This window comes from Amblyraja radiata, chromosome 28, assembly GCF_010909765.2.
Source record: "Amblyraja radiata isolate CabotCenter1 chromosome 28, sAmbRad1.1.pri, whole genome shotgun sequence".
Lineage (NCBI taxonomy): Eukaryota > Metazoa > Chordata > Chondrichthyes > Rajiformes > Rajidae > Amblyraja > Amblyraja radiata.
The window spans coordinates 4,692,533-4,714,531 of NC_045983.1; the positions used below are offsets into that span (position 1 = coordinate 4,692,533).

General features: G+C 47.7%; 1 protein-coding gene and 1 long non-coding RNA gene across 9 annotated transcripts in view; one reads left to right on the forward strand and one right to left on the reverse strand.

Moving 5' to 3' along the window:
• The first annotated feature begins 7,715 nt into the window (after positions 1–7,715).
• Positions 7,716–21,999, forward strand: part of LOC116988760 — a 26,944-nt gene continuing 12,660 nt past the window's right edge. The window contains exon 1 of the long non-coding RNA XR_004416063.1: positions 7,716–7,805. This is a non-coding gene — a long non-coding RNA (uncharacterized LOC116988760). The remainder of the gene's footprint in view (positions 7,806–21,999) is intronic.
• The window catches only part of rap1gap2 (RAP1 GTPase activating protein 2), a 257,951-nt gene continuing 245,800 nt past the window's right edge, over positions 9,849–21,999 (reverse strand). For 3 of the 8 annotated variants that reach the window (XM_033045634.1, XM_033045635.1, XM_033045633.1), the window contains exons 21-23: positions 21,296–21,401; positions 13,825–13,901; positions 9,849–10,833 (exon numbers count right to left, since the gene is read on the reverse strand). In XM_033045634.1, the coding sequence (XP_032901525.1) occupies positions 10,801–10,833; positions 13,825–13,901; positions 21,296–21,401 (216 nt within the window). In that variant the 3' untranslated portion in view covers positions 9,849–10,800. Of the gene's footprint in view, positions 10,834–13,824; positions 13,902–19,257; positions 19,290–21,295; positions 21,402–21,999 lie in introns of those variants that run through there. The other 5 variants (XM_033045638.1, XM_033045632.1, XM_033045631.1 and 2 more) reach the window with 3 other exon arrangements.

Here is a 21,999-nt window from a genome sequence, read left to right on the forward strand (position 1 = left end):
TCTGCAAATGGATATAGATAAGCTAGGTGAGTGGGCAACAACTTGGCAGATGAAATTTAATACTAATAAATGTGAAGTCATTCACTTTGGGAAAAAAAATGATAGGGCAAGTTATTTTCTAAATGAGGAGGAGCTGCGTTGTAATGCAACGCAAAGGGATCTAGGGGTATTAGTACATGAATCACTAAAGGTCAGTATGCAGGTGCAGCAAGCAATCAGGAAGGCCAATGGAGTTTTGGCCTTTATTGCTAGGGGGATTGAGTATAAAAACACGGAGGTCTTGCTGCAGCTGTACACAGTATTAGTGAGACCACATTTGGAATACTGTGTACAGTTCTGGGGTCCATACTTAAGGAAGGATGTACTAGCCCTGGAGGCAGTGCAGCGAAGGTTTACAAGATTAATTCCTGCAATGAGGGGATTGACATATGAGGAAAGGTTAAGTAAGCTGGAGCTCTACTCTTTGGAGTTTAGGAGAATGAGAGGCGATCTCATTGAAACATATAAGATCGTGAGGGGCCTTGATCGGGTGGATGCACCGAGGATGTTCCCAATGATCGGGGAAACTAGAACTAGGGGACATAGTTGCAGAATAAGGGGGGGCTCTTTTAAAACTGAGATGAGGAAGAACTTCTTCACCCAGAGGGTGGTTAATTTATGGAATTCACTGCCCCAGGGAGCAGTGGAAGCAGAAACGTTAAATATATTTAAGTCTAGAATAGATGGTTTTTTAGCTGCCGAGGGGATAAGGGGCTACGGGGAGAGGGCAGGGATATGGACCTAGGTATGGTTAGTATAGTAAGACCTGAGTGATCTCCTGGACAAGTGTCGATCACCTGGATTGGGGTCGGAGAGGAATTTCCCGGATTTTTTTTCCCGAATTGGACCTGGGTTTTTATCCGGTTTTTTGCCTCCCCCAGGAGATCACGCGGTTCTTGGGGTGGAGAGGGGTGATAGCGGTATGAAGGGGAGGGTAGTGTCTTGTGTTCTGTGTCTTGTGTCTACTGTTTGTGGGTAAGTGTGTCTGTTTAGTGTTCAGCCATGAGCGAATGGCGATGCGGGCTCGACGGACCTGGTGGTCTACTCTCGCACCTACTTTCTATGTTTCTATGTTTCTATGTGACAACTGACTTGTGAATGCGATGAATTGCCGGTGGTGGGTGGGCTGAAGGGCCTGGTTCCACGCTGTGAAGCAAACATAACAAGTCTCAATGACACAGTCATTAGTCATAAGTGATGGGAGCAGAATTAGGCCATTCGGACCATCAAGTCTACTCCGCCATTCAATCATGGCTGATCTACCTCTCCCTCCAAACTCCATTCTCCTGCCTTCCCCCCATAACCTCTGACACCCGTACTAATCAAGAATCTATCTATGAATTAAAAAATATCCATTGACTTGGCCTCTACAGCCTTCTGTGGCAAAGAATTCCACAGATTCACCACCCTCTGACTGAAGAAATTCCTCATCAACTTCCTAAAATAACGTCCTTTAATTCTGAGGCTGTGACCTCTAGTCCTAGACTCTCCCACTAGTGGAAACATCCTCTCCACATCCACGCTGTCCAAGCCTTTCGCTATTCTGTATGTTCCAATGAGGTCCCCCCTCATTCTTCTAAACTCCAGTGAGTACAGGCCCAGTTCCTCCCATCAAAAGCTCATCGTAGTTTTATTCAGAGAGCCACTGTAATAAAGATAGCAGGATACATGCGTGGGTGGTTGAGATGAACAATTTACTGTCACTGAACTCGTTCCCCTCATGAGTTGTGTCCATTGTCTCAATGAAAGGAATGTACATGGCAGGGCCACGCCTCAGGGTTGAACACAGGGATTCAATTTAAATCAAAGAGAACTGGAATAGCTGCTTTTCTCATTGAATCTTCATTGATCATATTATAGTACAGCACAGGATCTGGCCCTTTGGCCCACAATGTGCTGAACACCATGCCAAGACCAACTCTTATCTACGTGCACAGTGGCGCAGCGGTAGAGTTGCTGCCTTACAACGCCAGAGACCCAGGTTCGATCCTGACTACGGGTGCTGTCTGAAAAAGAGTGGGGTTCTCCGGGTTTTCTCCGGGTGCTCCAGTTTCCTCCCACACTCCAAACACTTACAGGTTTGTGGGTTAATTGTCTTCTGTAAAATTGTAAATTGGGTCTAGTTTATAGGATAGTGCTAGTGCATGGTTGATCGCTGGTCGGCACGGACTCGATGGGCCGAAGGGCCTGTTTCCGTGCTGTATCTTGAAATGAACCTAAGCTAAAATCCATATCCACGTGCCTATCTAAAAGCCTTTTGAACGCCACTATCGTATCTCGACTACCACCAGTGGCAGCGGGTTCCAGGCACTCACCATCCTCTGTATGAAAATAAAACTTGTACCACACATCTCCTTTAAACTTTGTCCCTCTAATGTTAAAACTATGCCCTGTAATATTTGATTTTGCCCTACTGGGAAACAGGTTCTGATTGTCTACCCTCTCATAATTTTATAACCTTCTATGGCGTTCCAGAAAAAAATAAGTGTCCAACCTCTCATTGTAGCTAAAACCCACTAATTCAGGCATCAATCTGCTAAATAAAAGGACACAAGGTGGGATTTGCAGCATCTCTAGATAACATAGATGGGCGACGTTTTGCATCAGCTACCTTCTTCAGACCTATCTGAAACCTAGGTGCAGAATTAGACCACTTGGATCATCATTCCGGTTTAAACAGAAGATAGACACAAAAAACTGTGGAGTAACTCAGCGGGACAGGCAGCATCTCTGGAGAGAAGGAATGGGTGACGTTTCGGGTCGAGACCCTTCTTCACAGTGGTTAGGGATAAGGGAAATAAGAGATATAGACGGTGATGTGGAGAGATAAAGAGCAATGAACGAAAGATATGCAAAAAAGTAACTATGCTAAAGGAAACAAGCCATTGTTAGCTGTTTGTAGGGTGAAAACGAGAAGCTGATGCGACTTGGGTGGGGGAGGGATAGAGAGAGGGAATGCCGGGGCTACCTGAAGTGAGAGAAATTAATATTCATCCCACTGGGCTGTAAGTTGCCCAAGCGAAATATGAGACGCTGTTCCTCCAATTTGTGTTTAGCCTCACTGACAATGGAGGAGACCGAGGACAGAAAGGTCAGTGTGGGAATGGGAAGGAGAATTAAATTGTTTCCCTTATCCCTAACCAGTCTGAAGAAGGGTCTTGACCCGAAACATCGCCCATTCCTTCTCTCCAGAGATGCTGCCTGTCCCGCTGAGTTACTCCAGCTCCCAGTGGCCAATACCTTGATGCATTGAGCTTTCTTTACCACTCTATCTACATGTGTTGCCACTGTCAGAGAGCTATGGATTTAAACTCCCAGCTCCCTCTGTACATCAATATAGCTACGGGTCTAGCCATTAATTGCCCAGGGCCACTACCGATTTCCACAGGTGGTCTGGGCCCTCTTTTAAATCCCCGCACAGAGGTCCCCCCGAAAATGTGGCCCCTAGTCCAGGTGAGGGGGCCGATCTCGGCTTCATCGGGACTTCCAACAGCCGATCGGCGGGCCAAATTTGCCCCGTGGCCGGAGCTCTGGAATTCAGATCCGGCCAGAGCCGGCAGATCCGTTCCCATAGCCAACTTCCGAGTCAGTATCTCGGCCCCTCAAGCCTGTGACCTCTGTTGGTCTGGCAAAACGGATAATCCAGCAAGGCTCTGGAACCAAGGGTGCCGGAAAATCCCCTAATGGTTTTGTACCACTCTATAAGATCACCCCTCAGCCTCCTGCGCTCCAAGGAATAAAGTCCTTGCCAGCCCAACCTCTCCCGATAGCTCAGGCCCTCGAGTCCTAACTACATCCAGCTATTATCCCTGTCCCACGGTACGAGTTCATTCCAAGAGCTCTCCCAAGTAAAAAAATAAATCAAACTCGTGGTAATGAACGGAGAATGAACTGAGCTCGGGGATGTCACTTAGCGGCTCGTAACGCTAACGGCAGGTACTCGGGAAGACTCACTAACGGCAGGTAAGCAGGGGAAAACACGTTGAAAAATGTCCACGAGAGCCCCGAGTACCGACGAGCGGCCATTACCGTAAATCTCCGAGTTTGAATCAGGGCAAACTCGGGGAGAGCTCTTGGAATGAACTCGTACAGTGGGACAGGGGTTTGACTGTTTCTCGAGTCCATGTCCCACACCGTCAATGCACACAATTTACAGCTCGATTCCATCTTGACACAAAATACATTTATTACTGTGCAGTGCTACACAAAAATGAGTCAGCAGCAAACAGAATGTACATACAAGAAAGTCCGGATCCTCCAGTTTTTACATCACAACAAAATTAATTTTGCCAAAGTAGCAATAAATTAATTGTACAATATTTACATCTGTGGATCAATCAGGCAGCTTTGTAAAGCCCAGCCGCTTCATAACAGCTGTTCTACTCGCGATGTACATATATCTGCATGTTTACCCAGCGGCCTTGCACACTCCATATTAGCCTGGGCCAGAGGTCATAGTTCAAAGTTCAAGTCTTCGGCATCCCAAATACACATTACAGCAGGATCATAAAGGGCCCTCTTCCCCTAAAAACCCGTCCTGATGTGTGTGTGTGCGTGCGCGAGAATAAACGAAATAACGAAAATTAAAAATGTTACAATGGACAATTACCAAATGGCAGGGACACTTTGACCGCGCGGCAGGAGGAACTACACTCACATTTTATTTCTACATCACGCCGTTAAACTTGGCGAACGGGACCCAAGCCGCTTCACGAAACATAAAGCAAAACAAACAGTCGCGCAGCTGCACAGTCATGGATGGGCAGGGAAGGTTGGCGTGGGCATGGGCCGGGCGTAGGCAAGTGGCACGAGCTTGGCAGGGCAACTGGGTCAGGATGAAGGTGCAAAGTGCAGGGGCTGAGGAGTACATAGTGAAGGGGAGGGCGAGACATGTGCGCTGGCACAGAGTGATACAATGGAAACAGGCCCTTCAGCCCAACTTGCCCACACCGGCCAACAATGTCCCAGCTACTCTAGTCCCACCTGCCCGCGTTTGGTCCATATCCCTCCAAACCTGTCCTATCCATGTACCCGTCTAACTGTTTCATAAATGTTGGGATAGTCCCTGCCTCAACGACCTCGTTCCATACATCCACCACCCTATGTGTGAAAAAGTTACCCCTCAGATTCCTATTAAATCTTTTCCCCTTCACCTTCAGCCTATGTCCCCTGGTCCTCGATTCACCTACTCTGGGCGAGAGACACTGTGCATCTACCCGATCTATTCCTCTCATGATTTTATACACATTATTAGTACAAGTAAGCATACAGTATACAATAAGCATACAGTAAGTCAGTCACCTCAAATCTCAAAGATCGTGCGGGGTTGTAGGACAGAGACCAGGTTCGATCCTGACCTCGGGTGCTGTCTATGTGGAGTTTGCACATTTTCCCTTTGACCGTGTGGGTTTTCTCCAGGTGCTCTAGTTTCCTACCACGTCCCAAAGAAGTGCAGGTTAATTGGCCTCCGATAATTGCCCCTGGTGTATCGGGAGTGGGTGAAAAAAAATGGGATAACATAGAACTAGTGTGAACGGGTGGTTGGCATGGATTCGATGGGTTGAACGGCCTGTTTCCATGCTGTAACTAAATTACTTTTTTTAAAACCACGACAGGTTATACCTGTGTAGGAAACTTAGAAACATAGTAAATAGGTGCAGGATGAGGCAATTTGGCCCTTCAAGCCAGCACCGCAATTCATTGTAATCATGGCTGATCATCCACAATCAGTAACCCGTGCCTACCTTCTCCCCATATCACTTGATTCCATTAGCCCCTAGAGCTCTATCTAACTATCTTTTAAATTTATCCATTGAATTGGCCTCTACTGCCTTCAGTGACAGAGAATTTCACAAATTGACAACTCTGGGTAAAAAGGTTTTTCTAATCTCAGTTTTAAATGGCCTCCCTTTATTCTTGGACTGTGGCCCCTGGTTCCGGACTCCCCCAACATTGAGAACATTTTTCCTGCATCTAGCTTGTCCAGTCCTTTTTATAATTTTATACCTTTCTATAAGATACCCTCTCATCCTTCTAAATTCCAGTGAATACAAGCCCAGTCTTTCCAATCTTGCCTCATATGGCAGTCCCGCTATCCCATTGCCTCAATAGCAAGGATGTTCTTCCTCAAATTAGGACCAAAACTGCACACAAAACTCCAGATGTGGTTTCACCAGGGCCCTGTACAACTGCAGAAGGATCTCTTTACTCCTATACTCAAATCCTCTTGTTAGCTGGCAACTGTGGAGGCCTCAATGGGCCCGACTATGGGTGAACTGGGGTTGGGGACTGGACTTTGTGCCTTCCCTCATAATGGGAACCATTGTGGGGGGATGTTCTTTATGTTTAAAACTCTTATTAATGTTATGTCTGTATTCCTTCTTTATGTGCTGCAAAATGGCAAGAAGCATTTCACTTCACTACACCTAGGTGTATGTGAATGTGACCAATAAAATACCTTTGATACCTTAGCTTTCTTTACTGCCTGCTGCACCTGCATGTTTACTTTCAGTGACTGGTGTACAAGGACACCCAGGTCTCGTTGCACGTCCCCTTTTTCCTAATCTGACACCATTGAGATAATAATCTGCCTCCCTGTTCTTGCCGCCAAATGTGGATAACCTCACATTTATCTACATTATACTGCATCTGCCCACTCACTCAACCTGTCCAAATCACCCTGCAACCTCCTAGCATCATCTTCGCATTTCACACTGCCACCCAGCTTTGTGTCATCTGAAAATTTGCTAGTGTTACTTTTAATTCCATCATCTAAATCATTCATATATATTGTAAATAGTTGCGGCCCCAGCACCGAGCCTTATGGCACTCCACTAGCTACTGCCTGCCATTCTGACAGGGACCAGTTTATTCCTACTCTTTGTTTCCTGTCTGCCAACCAATTCTCTATCCATGTCAATACCCTCCCCCCAATACCATGTGCCCTTCTTTATATTCCCAATACCATATACCCTTCTTTATATTCTTGGCCAGCTAACCCTCGTACTTCATCCGTTCACCCCGTATTGCCCTTTTTGCTACTTTCAGTTGTCCTTTGAAAGTTTCCCAATCCTCTGGCTTCCCGCCACTCTTTGCTGTGTTATACACCTATTCTTTTAGTTGCATTCTATCCCTAACTTCTCTTGTCAGCCACAGTTGCCTCTTACTCCCCTAAGAATCTTTCTTCCCCTTTGGAATGAAGTCATCCTCTTTGGAATGAAATGATCCTGCATCTTCTGGATTATGTCCAGAAATTCCTGCCATTGCTGTTCCACCGTCATTCCTGCTAGGATCCTTTTCCAGTCGACTTTGGCCAGCTCCTCTCTCATGCCTTCATAGTCTCCTTTGTTCAACTGCAACACTGACACTTCCGATTTAACCTTCTCCCTCTCAAATTGCAGATTAAAACTTACCATAGTATGGTCACTGCCTCCAAGCGGTTCCCTTACCTTGCGTTCCCTTATTAAATCTGGTTCATTAGACAACACTAAATTCAGAAGGAACTGCAGAAGCTGGTTTACACAGAAGATGGACATAAAATGCTGGAGTAACTCAGCAGGCCAGGCAGCATCGCTGGATAGAAGGAATGGGTGATGTTTTAGGGCAGAACCCTTCTTCAAATTGGGTTGGGAGGTGTGGGGGGGGGGGGGGGGGGGGGGGGGGGGGGGGGGGGGAGGGGGGGGGGGAGGAGGCCAGAACAAATACACTCAGACCGTCATGGGCTACGGGATCACCTGGTTGCCGAACATTGTAACACTGACCTTTCTGTCCTGGGCCTCCTCCATTGTCTGAGCAATTCCACACAAATTGGACGAACAGCACCTTATATTTCGCTTGGGCAGCTTACACCCATGTTATGTAATTATTGATTTCTCTAATTTCTAGTAACTCCTGCATTCCCTCTGTTCCTCGCTCCCCCACCCTATCTGTCGCACTAGTTCCCCTGTTCACATCCCTGTATCACAAGAACATCCTTGTGATTGAGGCAGTGCAGCGTAGGTTCACGAGATTGATCCCTGGGATGGCGGGACTGTCATATGAGGAAAGATTGAAAAAGACTGGGCTTGTATTCACTGGAGTTTAGAAGGATGAGGGGGTTCTTATAGAAACATATAAAATTATAAAAGGACTGGACAAGCTAGATGCAGGAAAAATGTTCCCAATGTTGGGCGAGTCCAGAACCAGGGGCCACAGTCTTAGAATAAAGGGGAGGTCGTTTAAGACAGGTGAGAAAAAACTTATTTACCCAGAGAGTTGAGAATTTGTGGAATTCCCTGCCACAGAGGGCAGTGGAGGCCAAATCACTGGATGGATTTAAGAGAGAGTTAGATAGAGCTCGAGGGGCTGGTGGAATCAAGGGATATGGAGAGAAGGCAGGCACGGGTTATTGATTGGGAACGATCAGCCATGATCACAATGAATGGCGGTGCTGGCTCGAAGGGCCGAATGGCCTCCTCCTGCACCTATTTTCTATGTTTCTATCCCTTTGTTATCCCCCTCTTCCCCAGCCATTTTCGGCCCCATTTCCGTAACCGGCTTCCTTCTCCGCACCAAAGGTCCCATAGCGGAGCGAAGATACTAGTGCGGAGACGGAAGCCGGTTACAGAAACATCCTCGTAAAAATAAAAGTTCTTTGGTAAAAATCTTCTCCTCATTTTCAGAATTATAATTTATGAACACAAACTGTTCCCCCGCAATTCTGATTACACTGCGAGTCGGGTCGGGTTACTGAAATGGATGGATAAAAGGCCCATGTTCCGCTCCGTTGCGTACTACACGTCAGCCCATTGCATTTAGAAGGAGTGGTCTATCTTGCTCCGCTATAGGATCTTTGGTCTGAACATATTGATTGCTGTTGCTAAGTTGGAGGGTAGGCGGCCATTATCAGAAGGCAATGCCTGGGCTTTGGTAATACAGTGGCTTATCTCAGCCAAACCTCCAAAACCAATGATGGACACAAAGTGCTGGAGTAACTCAGTGCCTGCATGGTCAGCACGAGGTTTGTGGGCCGAAGGGACTGTTCCTGTGAGGTACTGTTCTGTGATAGACACAAGGTGCTGGAGTAAGTCAGCATCTCTGGAACGAGGAAAGGAATAGGTGCCATTTTGGGGTGAGACCCTTCTTCAAGCTCTGGGGAAAAGGAATGTGTGATGTTTCATAAATTCACAAGCTAGATGAGTAGAATTAGGCCATTCGGCCCATCGAGTCTACTCCGCCATTCAATCATGGCTGATCTCTGCCTCCTAATCCCATTTTCCTGCCTTCTTCCCATAACCCTAGACACCTGTTTTAATTAAGGATTTGTGTAAGGAGGAACTGAAGGTAGACACAAAAAGCTGGAGTAACTCAGCGGGACAGGCAGCATCTCTGAAGTAGAATTCCTTCTCTCCAGAGATACTGCCTGTCCCGCTGAGCTACTCCGGCATTTTGTGTCCACCTTTCGATTTAACCCAGCATCTGCAGTTCTTTCCTACACATTTAATCATGAATTTGTCTATCACTGCCTCAAAAATATCCGCTGACTTGGCCTCCACAGTTCCCTGGGCAATGAGTTCCACAGATTAACTACCCTCCGACTAAAGAAGTTCCTCCTCACCACCTTTCGAAAAGAGTGCCCTTTAATTCTGGACTTTCGGGTTGTGACCTTTCTTCAGAGCAGGAAGAAGGTGAACGTGAAGATGATTAGGGCAATAAGTGATAGGAGTAGGATTAGGCCATTCGGCCCATCGAGTCTACTCCGCCATTCTGAAGAAGAGTTTCGGCCCGAAACGTTGCCTATTTCCTTCACTCCATAGATGCTGCTGCACCCGCTGTGTTTCTCCAGCACTTTTGTCTACCTCCGCCATTCCAATCGTGGCTGATCTAACTCTCCCTCCTAACCACATTCTCCCGCCTTCTCCCCATAACCTCTGACACCCGTACTAATCAAGAAATGGTCATCTGATGACCTGGTACAATCCTCTCACTCAGAATGTTCGGAGGTGAACCCTGTTGACCACTCTGGTGATGAATGTTTTACTGAAATCTGCAAAGCAATGCTGCGGCCCAAGGCTGAAGGTGGCAGATTTCTCCTTTGCACAACGAACACATTAAGCGGACGGACTAGCGAGACACAAGGCTGGTTGGTCCTCGTTAATTGGCAGTGTGGACGACTACGGCAGCTGAAAGATTACAGCGCAAGGTTGAGGCTCATGCTACATCCGCTGGGATTGAGGGGAGGGGGCTGTACCTCCAGCCGGTGAGAGAGAGAGGGAGGGAGGGAGGGACGGGAACGCGGGCAGCCTCCGGCGTCTCCACATTGACGAGCCCCTCCCCCCCGGAGCTTCTCGGAGATCGCTCGCCATTCGAGACGCTTCAAGATCCATCCCATCGTAGCCCGTCTCCAGACTCCGAGAAGGAAATCCGTGCAGTCCCAAGTTCCCAAAAAGAAAACGTGGATCCCAGAAGGTTACAAGAAAGCCAAGGGAAGCTATCGGAAAGATTGATGGTGACCCAGGCCACACATCCAATGCTATCTTCTACTTATGCATCTTGCAAGGTGCCTGTGCCGATGGATCAACACGCCTCCAACGATGGTGTTGAGATGGTTTTCGCTCTGCAGGTGAAGGGCCAGGGCAACTGGAACCCCTCAGACAAGGGCACCTCTGAGGCCCGTCGTCCCGACCATCTCCCTCCACCCTGGGGTGCCTCAGATACGGGAGGGGTGGGTGCGGTGTACGATGTGGGTGGGGTGGGGCGCTTGAGTGTCTGTGCCGGCTTCAGTTACATCTGCGGTGAAGGGTAAGGTCCCAGCATCTGCGACAAGAACAAAGAACAGATGTTTCAGTCCAAACCGCCCCCAATGACTGCTCGACACAGGAGAGTCGAGAGGCCAATGCCCATTTAGTTTAGTTTAGAAAAACAGCATAAAATATTGACCATGCACGCAATGCTCTGCTTTCTCCAGCTTCAGCTGGGGATAGAACGTCACATCTTCCAAGTGAGTCTGGATTCCTTCTCATGTGGACCTTATCTACAGCATCATGCCCTTGCAGCATCGAATAAATGGATCCCTGACTGATGATCTTGTTGCCTGCCCATTATACCAGAGGTTTTGTGTACACACTGTTTGCCAACACCACCTTGCCCTTCACTCACCCACGTAAACCTCAGCACAGTACAGCACAGGGACAGGCCCTTCGGCCCACAATGTCTGTGCCCATGCCAAGACCAGCCATATCTGCCTGCATATGCCCCATATCCCTTAATTCCCTGCATATCCATAACCTCAACCCTCGAAAATGCCACCAGTGTCTCTACCTCCACCACCACTCCCAGCAACGCGCTCCTGGCACCCACACCTCTGCATTAAACACGCCCCGCACATCGCATTTAAACTTCACCTTCAAGCTGCGTATTTGCCCTCCTGGTTCTGAGTGTCTACCTAGCTACACCTCTCATGATTTATCTACACCCTCGAAGCGGCGCCTGCTGGCGCACACGCAGGTATCGAACCCGGCGTTCGGAAGCCGCGGTCACGTGACTCGGGATGGGGCTGCTGTTTTCCGCGCGGTTTCGCTTTCGCGCGGCAGTTCAGTGCTGACCGCCGTTGTGGCCGGACGTGTTGTGAGAACCTGTGAGCTAAGAAGCTCTTTTCAGAATGAAATGAGTCACAAAACTTAGTTGTCGTTCTTGCCACCGTCAAAACCCCACCTAGACTTCTCATTTTACCACCTCTCCCCCTTCAACCCCTGCCGCCTCAGAGAAAACAATCCAAGTCTGTCCAACCTCCCCCTATAGGTTCAAGAAGGAACTGCAGATGCTGGAAAATCGAAGGTAGACAAAAGTGCTGGAGAAACTCAGCGTCTACGGAGCGAAGGAAACAGGCAACGTTTCAGCCCGAAACCCTTCTTCAGACTGATGGAGGGTGAGGGGGGGGGGCGGGGCCCCCCCCCCCCCCCTCACCCTCCATCAGTCTGAAGAAGGGTTTCGGCCCGAAACGTTGCCTATTTCCCTCGCTCCACAGATGCTGCTGCACCCGCTGAGTTTCTCCTTCAAAGGACTTCCTGATGCTAATACTCAATATTCCTATCAATGAAGGCAAGCATACTCTATCTCTTTATCGCTCTATCTTGTGTTACCACTTTCATGGAGATATGGTTCTGGACCCCAAGGTTCAATTAGACAATAGACAATAGACAATAGGTGCAGGAGTAGGCCATTCGGCCCTTCGAGCCAGCACCGCCATTCAATGTGATCATGGCTGATCATCCCCAATCAGTACCACGTTCCTGCCTTCTCCCCATATCCCCCTGACTCCGCTATTTTTAAGAGCCCTATCTAGCTCTCTCTTGAAAGCATCCAGAGAACCGGCCTCCACCGCCCTCCGAGGCAGAGAATTCCACAGACTCACAACTCTCTGTGAGAAAAAGTGTTTCCTCGTCTCCGTTCTAAATGGCTTACCCCTTATTCTTAAACTGTGGCCCCTGGTTCTGGACTCCCCCAACATCAGGAACATGTTTCCCGCCTCTAGCGTGTCCAAACCATTAACAATCTTATATGTTTCAATAAGATACCCTCTCATCCTTCTAAACTCCAGCGTGTACAAGCCCAGCCACTCCATTCTCTCAGCATATGACAGTCCCGCCATCCTGGGAATTCACCTCGTGAACCTACGCTGCACTCCCTCTATAGCAAGAATGTCCTTCCTTAAATTAGGGGACCAAAACTGCACACAATACTCCAGGTGTGGTCTCACCAGGGCTCTGTACAACTGCAGAAGGACCTCTTTGCTCCTATACTCGACTCCTCCTGTTATAAAGGCCAACATGCCATTCGCTTTCTTTACTGCCTGCTGTACCTGCATGCTTACTTTCATAGGCTGTTTCCTGTCCATATTCATATAGCACACTGTTCTTGAGTTTATTGTGGACATGTCCTAGTTCTTGAATTAAGTTGGAGCCTCCCAAACTTTGAATTAATTATCCAATGAATTGTCAGCACATTCCTGAGGCAACCGGGAGATCCAGCAGGCCTTGGTGGACCGAGCGCAAGTGTTCAGCAAAATGGTCGCCCAGTCTACGCTTGGTCTCGCCGATGTAAAGGAGACCACATTGGGACCAGCTGTAGATGACAACGTCTTCCTGATCACCCGGTTGCTACCCACTCCCCTTTCCATTCCCATGCGAACTTTTCTGTCCTGGGCAAGTCTAACCATTGCAGGACCTATACCGTGAGTGGCAGTGCTCTGGCGAGTGTTGTAGATCAGAGGGATGGATCTAAGAGTGCAGGTTAAATGTGTCGGAAGGAACTGCCAATGCAGGTTTACATCAAAGGGAGACACTAAAGCTGGAGTAACTCAGCGGGTCAGTATGCATCTCTGGCCTGGGGCCTACACGATCTCCCAGTTGCCCAACACTTTAACTCCCCTTCCCATTCCCACATTGACCTTTCTGTCCTGGGCCTCCTCCATTGTCAGTGTGAGGCCCAGCGCAAATTAGAGGAACAGCACCTCATACTTTGCTTGGGAAGCCTGTGGCCGAGGCTCTGGAACTCCGGCCCGGCTGGAGCCGGCAGATCCGTTCCCATAGCCGACTTCCGAGGCCGACTTTGCGGACCGGTACCTCAGCCCCATTGGCGGACCGTTCCAGACCCATTGGACTCCTCTCGGAGGCCGTGACCTCGGTTGGTCCGGCTAAATGGGCAATCCGGAAAGGTTCTTGAACCAAGGGTGCTGGAAAATTGGTGGTGGAGCTACATGTCATACCGATAACAATAGCAAATAATAAAACAATGTACCATACTCACTGGGTTTGAGCTCTGCTGGAGTTTCTCAAATCGCAATTTCAAAGTATTTCTCGGAGAGGTTTTACACTTTGTTGAGTCTGTGACAGAAAGGAGGAGAACACAAAATATATAAATACACAGTAATAGTAACTTCGTGGCCACTAAACAAGGGCTGGAGCGGTGGCGCAGCGGTAGAGTTGCTGTCTGTACGGAGTTTGCACGTTCTCCCTGTGACCCATGTGGGTTTTCTCCGGCTGCTCCGGTTTCCTCCCCCATCCCAAAGACAGACTGGCTTGTAGGTTAATTGTCTCGGTAAACTTGTAAATTGTCTTTGGTGTGAGTAGAACAGTGGTAATGTGCGGGAATCGACAGTCGGTGTGGATTCAGTGGGACAAAGGGCCTGTTTCTGTGCTGTATCTCTAAACTAAACTGTCAGTATATTATAGCCATGTCTAACGTTTTTAATATTTTTACTTTTTATCTGTCTGTACTTTTGTAGGTGGGATTTGATACGTAGAAGGGGTGTGTCTATTTCTAGAGGAGGCGAGCGCAGAATCATAGATTAGGAGTGTTGGGTCTTGGAAGGATGGTGAGAATACAGTTTTTAGCCACTCAAACACATGATCACGACACACACAATGAGACAACGTACTTTTATAAGAAGAAACTTTCATATGATTTATATGACACAGCGATTAAGAAACAGAAAGTGGCGGATTATTTCTTTGCTACGTACTACTTCAATCAAAAACCAATTAATCTAAAACAACGTTTGAATTTGAATTTTTTTAAATTTGAATTTTTAAAATTTAAACTGGGACAGTGCATATTGATGAACAATTACATGTAAATATGTAAATTATAGCCAATAGCTAATTTCCATCTTTAGTCCCTTTGGCAGCAAAAATAAACAATTATACAAGACACACAACCAAACACAATTCACACAAACATCCATCACAGTGAATCTCCTCCTCACTGTGATGGAAGGCAAAGTCTTGTCTCTCCCCTGTTCTTCATCCTCTCCCGATGTTAAAGCCCCCGGCGGGCGATGGCAAGTCCCGCGGCCGTTAAAGCCCCGCCGGGCAATGTAAGGCCCCGCTTCGGGTCACCTTCAACCCCGCAACTCGGGCGGGAGAAGCTGCCGCCGCGGGAGTTCCGAAAAGCGGTCTCCCACTAGGGACCCGCGAGCTCCCGATGTTGCAGTCCACAGGCCTGCGGCTGGAACTTCCAAAGCTCCGGAGTCGGGTCGCAGCCGCGCGCCACCACAGCTCCCCACGCTCCGAAGCCGGCCAGCTCCACGATGGTAAGTCCGCAGGCTCCGCCACTAGAGCCCCCAGGTCGTTCCAGCTGGAGGCCGCTCCACGGTGCTAGGCCCCAACGACAACGGAGACCCCACAGGGAAAAGGTCGGGTCCCCCTAACAGGGAAGAGATTTAAAAGTCCCCCCCACCCCCCACATATACACAGTTAAAAAACAATATTAAAAAACCACAGCAAACGGGACAAAAATACAAAATATTTGACAGACGACCTGCAGGGGCCGCGCCATTACAGCGCCGCTATTTCCTTTCCTTGAAGGATTCCTTTGAAGGATTTGTTTTTACTATCTTAAAGGGCCTGTCCCACTTTTGCGACCTTTACAGGCGACTCCTGGCGACCGCTCACGACCATAGGAGACCTCTCACGACCGTGGGTCGTGAGATGTCTCCTATGGTCGTGAGAGGTCTCCAAAGAGTCGTAGCGTCTTTCTGGTCGCCGCTGAATTTTCAACGTGTTGAAAATTTCGGCGACCTATCACGGGTGCCTGCAGTCACCTGTAAAGGTGGCGTAAGTGGGACAGGCCCTTTAAGTGTGTTGCGAGTGCGTAAAATATACCTCCTAACCATCCCCGAGGAGTAATGGCTGTCGAAGTTGGACTTTGAGTACGTTGTAAAGGCTCCCATTATAGGTTGGAAGGAACTGCAGATGCTGGTTTTATAGACACAAAATAATGGAGAGACTCAGCGGGTCAGGCAGCATCTCTGGAGGAAAGGAACATGTGACGTCTCAGTTTGAGACCCTTCAGACTGAGGGTCAGGGGAGAGGGAAACTAGCGGTGTGTAAAGGTACAAAGAACAAATGAATGAAAAGTATGCAAAAGGACAAATCAAAGCCAGCAACGGTGTTCGAGGAAATGTGGAGCCCACAATGGTCCATTGTTGGCTGCGGAAGGGGTGACAACAGGAGGATACGAACAGTGAAACGCTGGATGACCTGATTTAAGATTCAAGATTCAAGAGATTCAAGGGATAATGGGCTATTTTACTTCGGAGTTACGTGAGTGACTACGTGAAGACCCCGCCCAGTACGCATGCGTGTCATATCGTCTATCGGCCAGGAACATCGGGCCTCTGTAGAGGCAATAGCGGAGGCCTCAATAGGCCTGATTTTGGGAGAACTGGGGATGGGGACTGGACATTGTGCCTTCCCCCACAGTGGTAACCATTGTGGGGGGATGATTTTTTGTGTGTGATGTGAATATGTTAGTTTGTGTCCAAGATGGCTGTCGGAAGGGAGAGTGGACGCTGGCGCGGTTTAGCTGCAGCTGCTCTCTCTTCACATTGTGTTTTTGATTTTTTGTCTTTGGAGCGAATTCTGTCTTTAATTTGTGTATTGGTGATGTCCTTATTATTTATTGTACTCCGACTATATGTTTTTTCTCGCTTGTTAATTTCTGTAAGGTGTCCTTGAGACTTTGAAAGGCGCCCGCAAATAAAATGTATTATTATTATTATTATTATTATTATTATCGCATTGCGTGACGACTGGCAGGGTGAATGTGATTCTCCTGCCAGCAACAGACCTGAGGTAAGTTTTTAAAAATACTTTCAGGTTTCAAAATCTCCTTGCAGGAACCTCTACTTAGAGGCCCTGCTAAAAGTCCGGAGCTAAGTAGGGACGGAGGGGAAACCCCAGTCTCGAACTTCAGGGAACCCCGGTCACGGGGAATCCCGCCCACGGACCTAGGCGCTCGGAACCGCGGAATGCAGGTAGCGAGCGGCGGTAAATTCACCTTTGAGCCGCTGGCAGTAAAACCAGCGGCTTCATATTGGTGGAGAACCCGCTCCGGAGACCGCGGGGAAACGGGGAGCGGATAGCGGTGGATTCACCTTCGAGCCGCTGGCTGTGGAGCCAGCGGCTTCATATTGGTGCCGGGGACACCGGGGCAGCCGCTCCGGAGACCGTGGAATACGGGGAGCGACCTGAGAACCCGCTCCGTAGACTACGGGATGCGAGGAGCGGACGGCAGTAAGTAGTGTGCCGCTGGGAGTTAAACCAGCGGCTTCATATACCCCCACCCCAAGCAGGATAAACCCCCCCTCCACTTTGTAAATCGCGGCTATCCCTTTGATAGGGACCGCGGGGATATCCCGGCTGCAGTTACTGCGGGGATACTCAGAGAGTGGGGAAGAAAGCCCCAGCTGGAGAACACCGTGGAGAAGCCCTGTTATAAGAGATAAAGCTGGGGGGAGAAATAACCCGCAATGGAGTGTTTCTACAAGGACCACAGAGGAACCCCACCTGTAACAAACCACGACCACGAGACCAGGCTCGGGAGGAGTGTTGCCCCGCAGCAGAAGGTTTTAAAAGGACATGCAGGTAAATTCCTTACTCGAAGGTCGTTGTGTGCTATTTTGTGAGAATATGTTACAGGAATGGACGCCGGCGGGAGCAACTGTGATCGCATATCCCGCATGGAGCGGTTGATGGATCAGAAGCTCCAATGTGACATGCTCCTATATATGGAGCCTAGTCACCAGGGGGTCCTGGGACGCCCATAGCAGCACCTTATTGAGGGCTGCATAATGCAACTCCCTCAACAGAGGGGTGCATTGGGAGTCACTTCTGGGCCGACTCTGAAGAAACCACAAGTGTGCAGGGGGTGCAGGAACGACACTACCAGCAGCAGGAGCTCGACGAGTGGCCGTCGGGTTCAGGAAGGCCACATCATCACGCAAGACTTCACATCTTTGACGGCAGCACTCCTACGCACCCACCAGCAAACCACGATGAACTGAAGCTGGTGAAAGCTTGAAGGCCGTACAACCAGGATAAAGGTCTTTTTTAGGCCTCAGCCCAGAACGGCCTTCGTTGGAAGATGCGCCAACCTCGTACGCGAGCTCCTCTACCTCCAGGAGCAGATGTAAAATCATGCACACATGTTTGAGGCAGCTCCTGGTCGGGTTGCATAAGTCCTCCCATTCGGATAAAGGTATGGAACCTCATCGATGATGTCTCCAGTCTCGGATACGTTGGTAATATTTAACTGGTTTGAATATTTACACTGGTTTGGGATAACACTAGATTAGTTTATACTGCACACAGGTATGGTTGGAGTTGCCTTTCAAGACAAGGCCCACAAGAATGGGATGTGGACTGATCATTGTCAACAGCCTCAACCCGCATGTGCAATACTTTTTTGAATAACTTCCATGTGATCATTTCCGCTCACAGGGTTGAAGATATTTGAAATTTAACTGGATGAGGCAACGATTCACTCAGTAGCGTTACAATGGGCTAACTCCAGTTTCCAGATTATTTACCAAATCACTACTATCAGTGCTTCGACTGCACAGAGCTAACAAATAAGTAGCATGGCCAATCTGGATGATATTGAACATACTGTATTTGACTAAATTAGCCTTATCAGCCACATAGCTATATTTGAGGAATTGGTTCTCACCCGTCCAGTTAAATTTAAATTAAGTTGATACCAACTGAAACTATTGATTGTTGGGATACAATCATCCATTTATTGGTCTGGGATCAGCTCTGAGACAAAACATTAGATTTCTGCTATTTTTAGCTGAAACAATCAAAGTCACAATGATGGACAGCTTTGCTCCACTAAAACCTCTTATCCGTAAATCTTCAGTCATTTCCAACTGATGCTATTGCCCAAAGATGGGTAATTTACTAATACCATCTCTAGTTACGGAGGCAGATGGGATTAGCATGAGTTATCAAGTGTTCAGTCATGATATCAACTGCCAATGGACACCAGGTGCATTCTGGGCATTAAAGGGTGTGTGGATATGCATATACGGCATGCACAAGTCCAAGGTGATACACTTTGGTGGTGGTATATGTTAATCACAAAGGTACAATCAAATCAAAGTATCCGGTGATAGTTTTACCAAACCACATTTAGCACTGGTGTATTATTATGCAAAATCAATGACAACACAGAATGAATGTGTGATCACAAAGTATTTAATGACAATGTGGATTGATAGAACACTAACTATTGAGTTGCTTGCATCCAGTTTCAATCAACAGAGAACGAGGCATACAGTGGCGAAGGGTGCATTCTCGCTACACTAGGAAGGAATGTTCTTTTATGTCTTCCTCCATTTGGCCTCAATAGACGGGTTTTGCAAAATTCAGCAAGATTCCCGCTTCCGGGTTTTCATAGTGCCTGCCTGGGTTATACACCTATGGCTCCTGCTGAGGCGAAGAATGAACATAAAACCTTACATGGTTAATCCCGGATAAAAAAGATGCTGGTTCAGTTGTGATGTTGAAACTATCCTCAGCATGATATAATCAATCATAGACTTACAAACGCTGAGAGATCGTTTCTGTGGGTTGGGTTGTCAAACCATAAGCATTAAGAGTGCTCACTACAGATTGCAGGGATAGCACCAAATAGCAGCTATCTGCATAGGAGATGGGAAGCATTGTTTATGCTTCCTTACGTTTAACTCGGCACGGATGACTGACACATTAAAATTCAGTTTTATGGGATTATAACATTAAGTTACTATTCCATTACTGTGCTTTAAGTACCTCCTAATCATTTGGCTGATGAGTACATAAACCACTCTGTCCGGTCTCACCCTCTGATATCCAGAGAATGAAGGTATAGTCAGCTTAAAACCTCCCAGGTTTAGGGACGCAGAGACAAGGGTTGTTAACATTGTACTACATCACTTCACCGATGGGCACCAGCAACATCCCAGCCCATGGTCATACTCACGTACTAGTGATTACGCCATGGCACTGAGTACAGCGCTATGGGTCCAGTCATTGCAACACTGGATAGGATGATCATATCTGCGGGCTATAATAACATGTTTTGTTTATGATTAATCAAACCGATTAGACAGGGACACAAGACCAAACTAGAGTTGCATATCCCATGGACCTTGGGTTGCGTGTGATCACGCATTTACACCAGTATGTCAAGGTTCCTAAGAGCTTTATAGATTAGTTACATAAAATCTTGTTAGAAGGAATCACTACGAACCTTCTCCAGATGGTTATATGGGTCTGGCATATACAGGAGTGTACATTGACATTGAGTCTCACTCCACCAGGACCGCTATACCTCAGCAGCAGGGATGGACCACATCCTAGCGGTTGCAGGATGGTCAAACTATTGATCTGTCCAAATATTCAGAATAAACCTATTGCCAGATCAGGGGTATTTGCCAACTCTATGTTAGGTATGGTTCATACTTCCTCCAGGTTGAGGGAGGTTACTATTGCCACTATTATTCATTAATAGCATCAACATGTCTATATCTATGTCATGTCTGAATGCATTCTTAATGTTCACTCATCATTGGCCTTCTGATGCAGTGTATGACGCCTGGACTCGGTTCCACGGCATGAAATCACAGAGCTTTAAAATCTTCACGTAGTCACTCACGTGACTCCGAAGTAAAATAGTAAGATTAAACGAGAACTTACCAGTTTGAAGTTTGATCTTTATTTTATGAGGAGTAACGTTGAGGGATTACGTGCCCTCCGCTCCCAGCCCTCTATCATAAAGTTCAACAGGTATTATGGTTCTCTTATCTTACTATGTTCAGTTCAACAACAGTTTTCTGTGATTTCACACCGCTGCTTTGAAGATTGACACGCATGCGTACTGGACGGGGTCTTCACGTAATCCCTCAAAGTTACTCATAAAATAAAGATCAAACTTCAAACTGGTAAGTTCCCGTTTAATCTTACTATTAATGTTCAGAGTTTTGTCCGAGCCAAGTTTAATAGCCTGATGGCTGTGGGGAAGTAGCTATTCCTGAACCTGGTTGTTGCAGTCTTCAGGCTCCTGTACCTTCTACCTGAAGGTAGCAGGGAGATGAGTGTGTGGCCAGGATGGTGTGGGTCCTTGATGATGCTGCCAGCCTTTTTGAGGCAGCGACTGCGATAAATCCCCTCAATGGAAGGGAGGTCAGAGCCGATGATGGACTGGGCAGTGTTTACTACTATTTGTAGTCTTTTCCTCTCCAGGGCGTTTAGATCAGATACACAGCATGGAAACAGGCCCTTCGGCCCACCGAATCCATGCCGTTTCGGGCCAAGACCCTTCTGCAGACTGAAGAGGCCTTCTGCTCTGTATCTCTAAAGTGAATGAAGAGTGAGAGAAGCCCCCTCAGTTGGCCCTGGGGGTTGTGCTGAGGCAGTGCAGGGTGTGACGGAGCGATGGGCAGGGTACAGACCTGTGGGGCTCTTACACGAGCTGACTTGACCCGAGTTGCTCTGGATTTCACTGCTGTACACAAAGACATCCTGTCGGAAAGGGGATGCTGTGGATGGCTGGCTTCCCTGCAGGGACAGAGGAACCGTCAGCACTCAAACGTTCACGTTCATAAGGTCACAAATGAAAGGAGCAGAATTAAGCCATTCGGCCCATCAAGTCTACTCTGCCATTCAATCATCTCTCCCTCCTAACCCCATAGACAGTAACTCTAAGACTTTTGCCTCCACCACAGTGAGGAGGTGTTTGGTGAACTCACTGTGGTGGATGTTAATTTGTGTTTATTGTGTGTTGTTATTATTACATGTATGGCTGCAGGCAACAACATTTCGTTCAGACCGAAAGGTCTGAATGACAAATAAAGGATTCAATTCAATTCAATTCAATTCAATTCAATTCTCCTGCCTTCTCTCCAGAACCCCTGTCACCCATATTAATCGAGAATCTATCAGTCTCTGCCTTATATATATCCACTGACTTGGCCTCCACAGCCGCCTGTGGCAATGAATTCCACAGATTCACCGTCTTCTGACTAAAGAAATTCCACCTCATCTCCTTCCTAAAGGAACGTCCTTTAATTCTGAGGAGCTGTGACCTCTAGACTCTCCCACTAGTGGAAACATTCTCTACACATCCACCCTATCCAGGCCTTTCACTATTCACTAT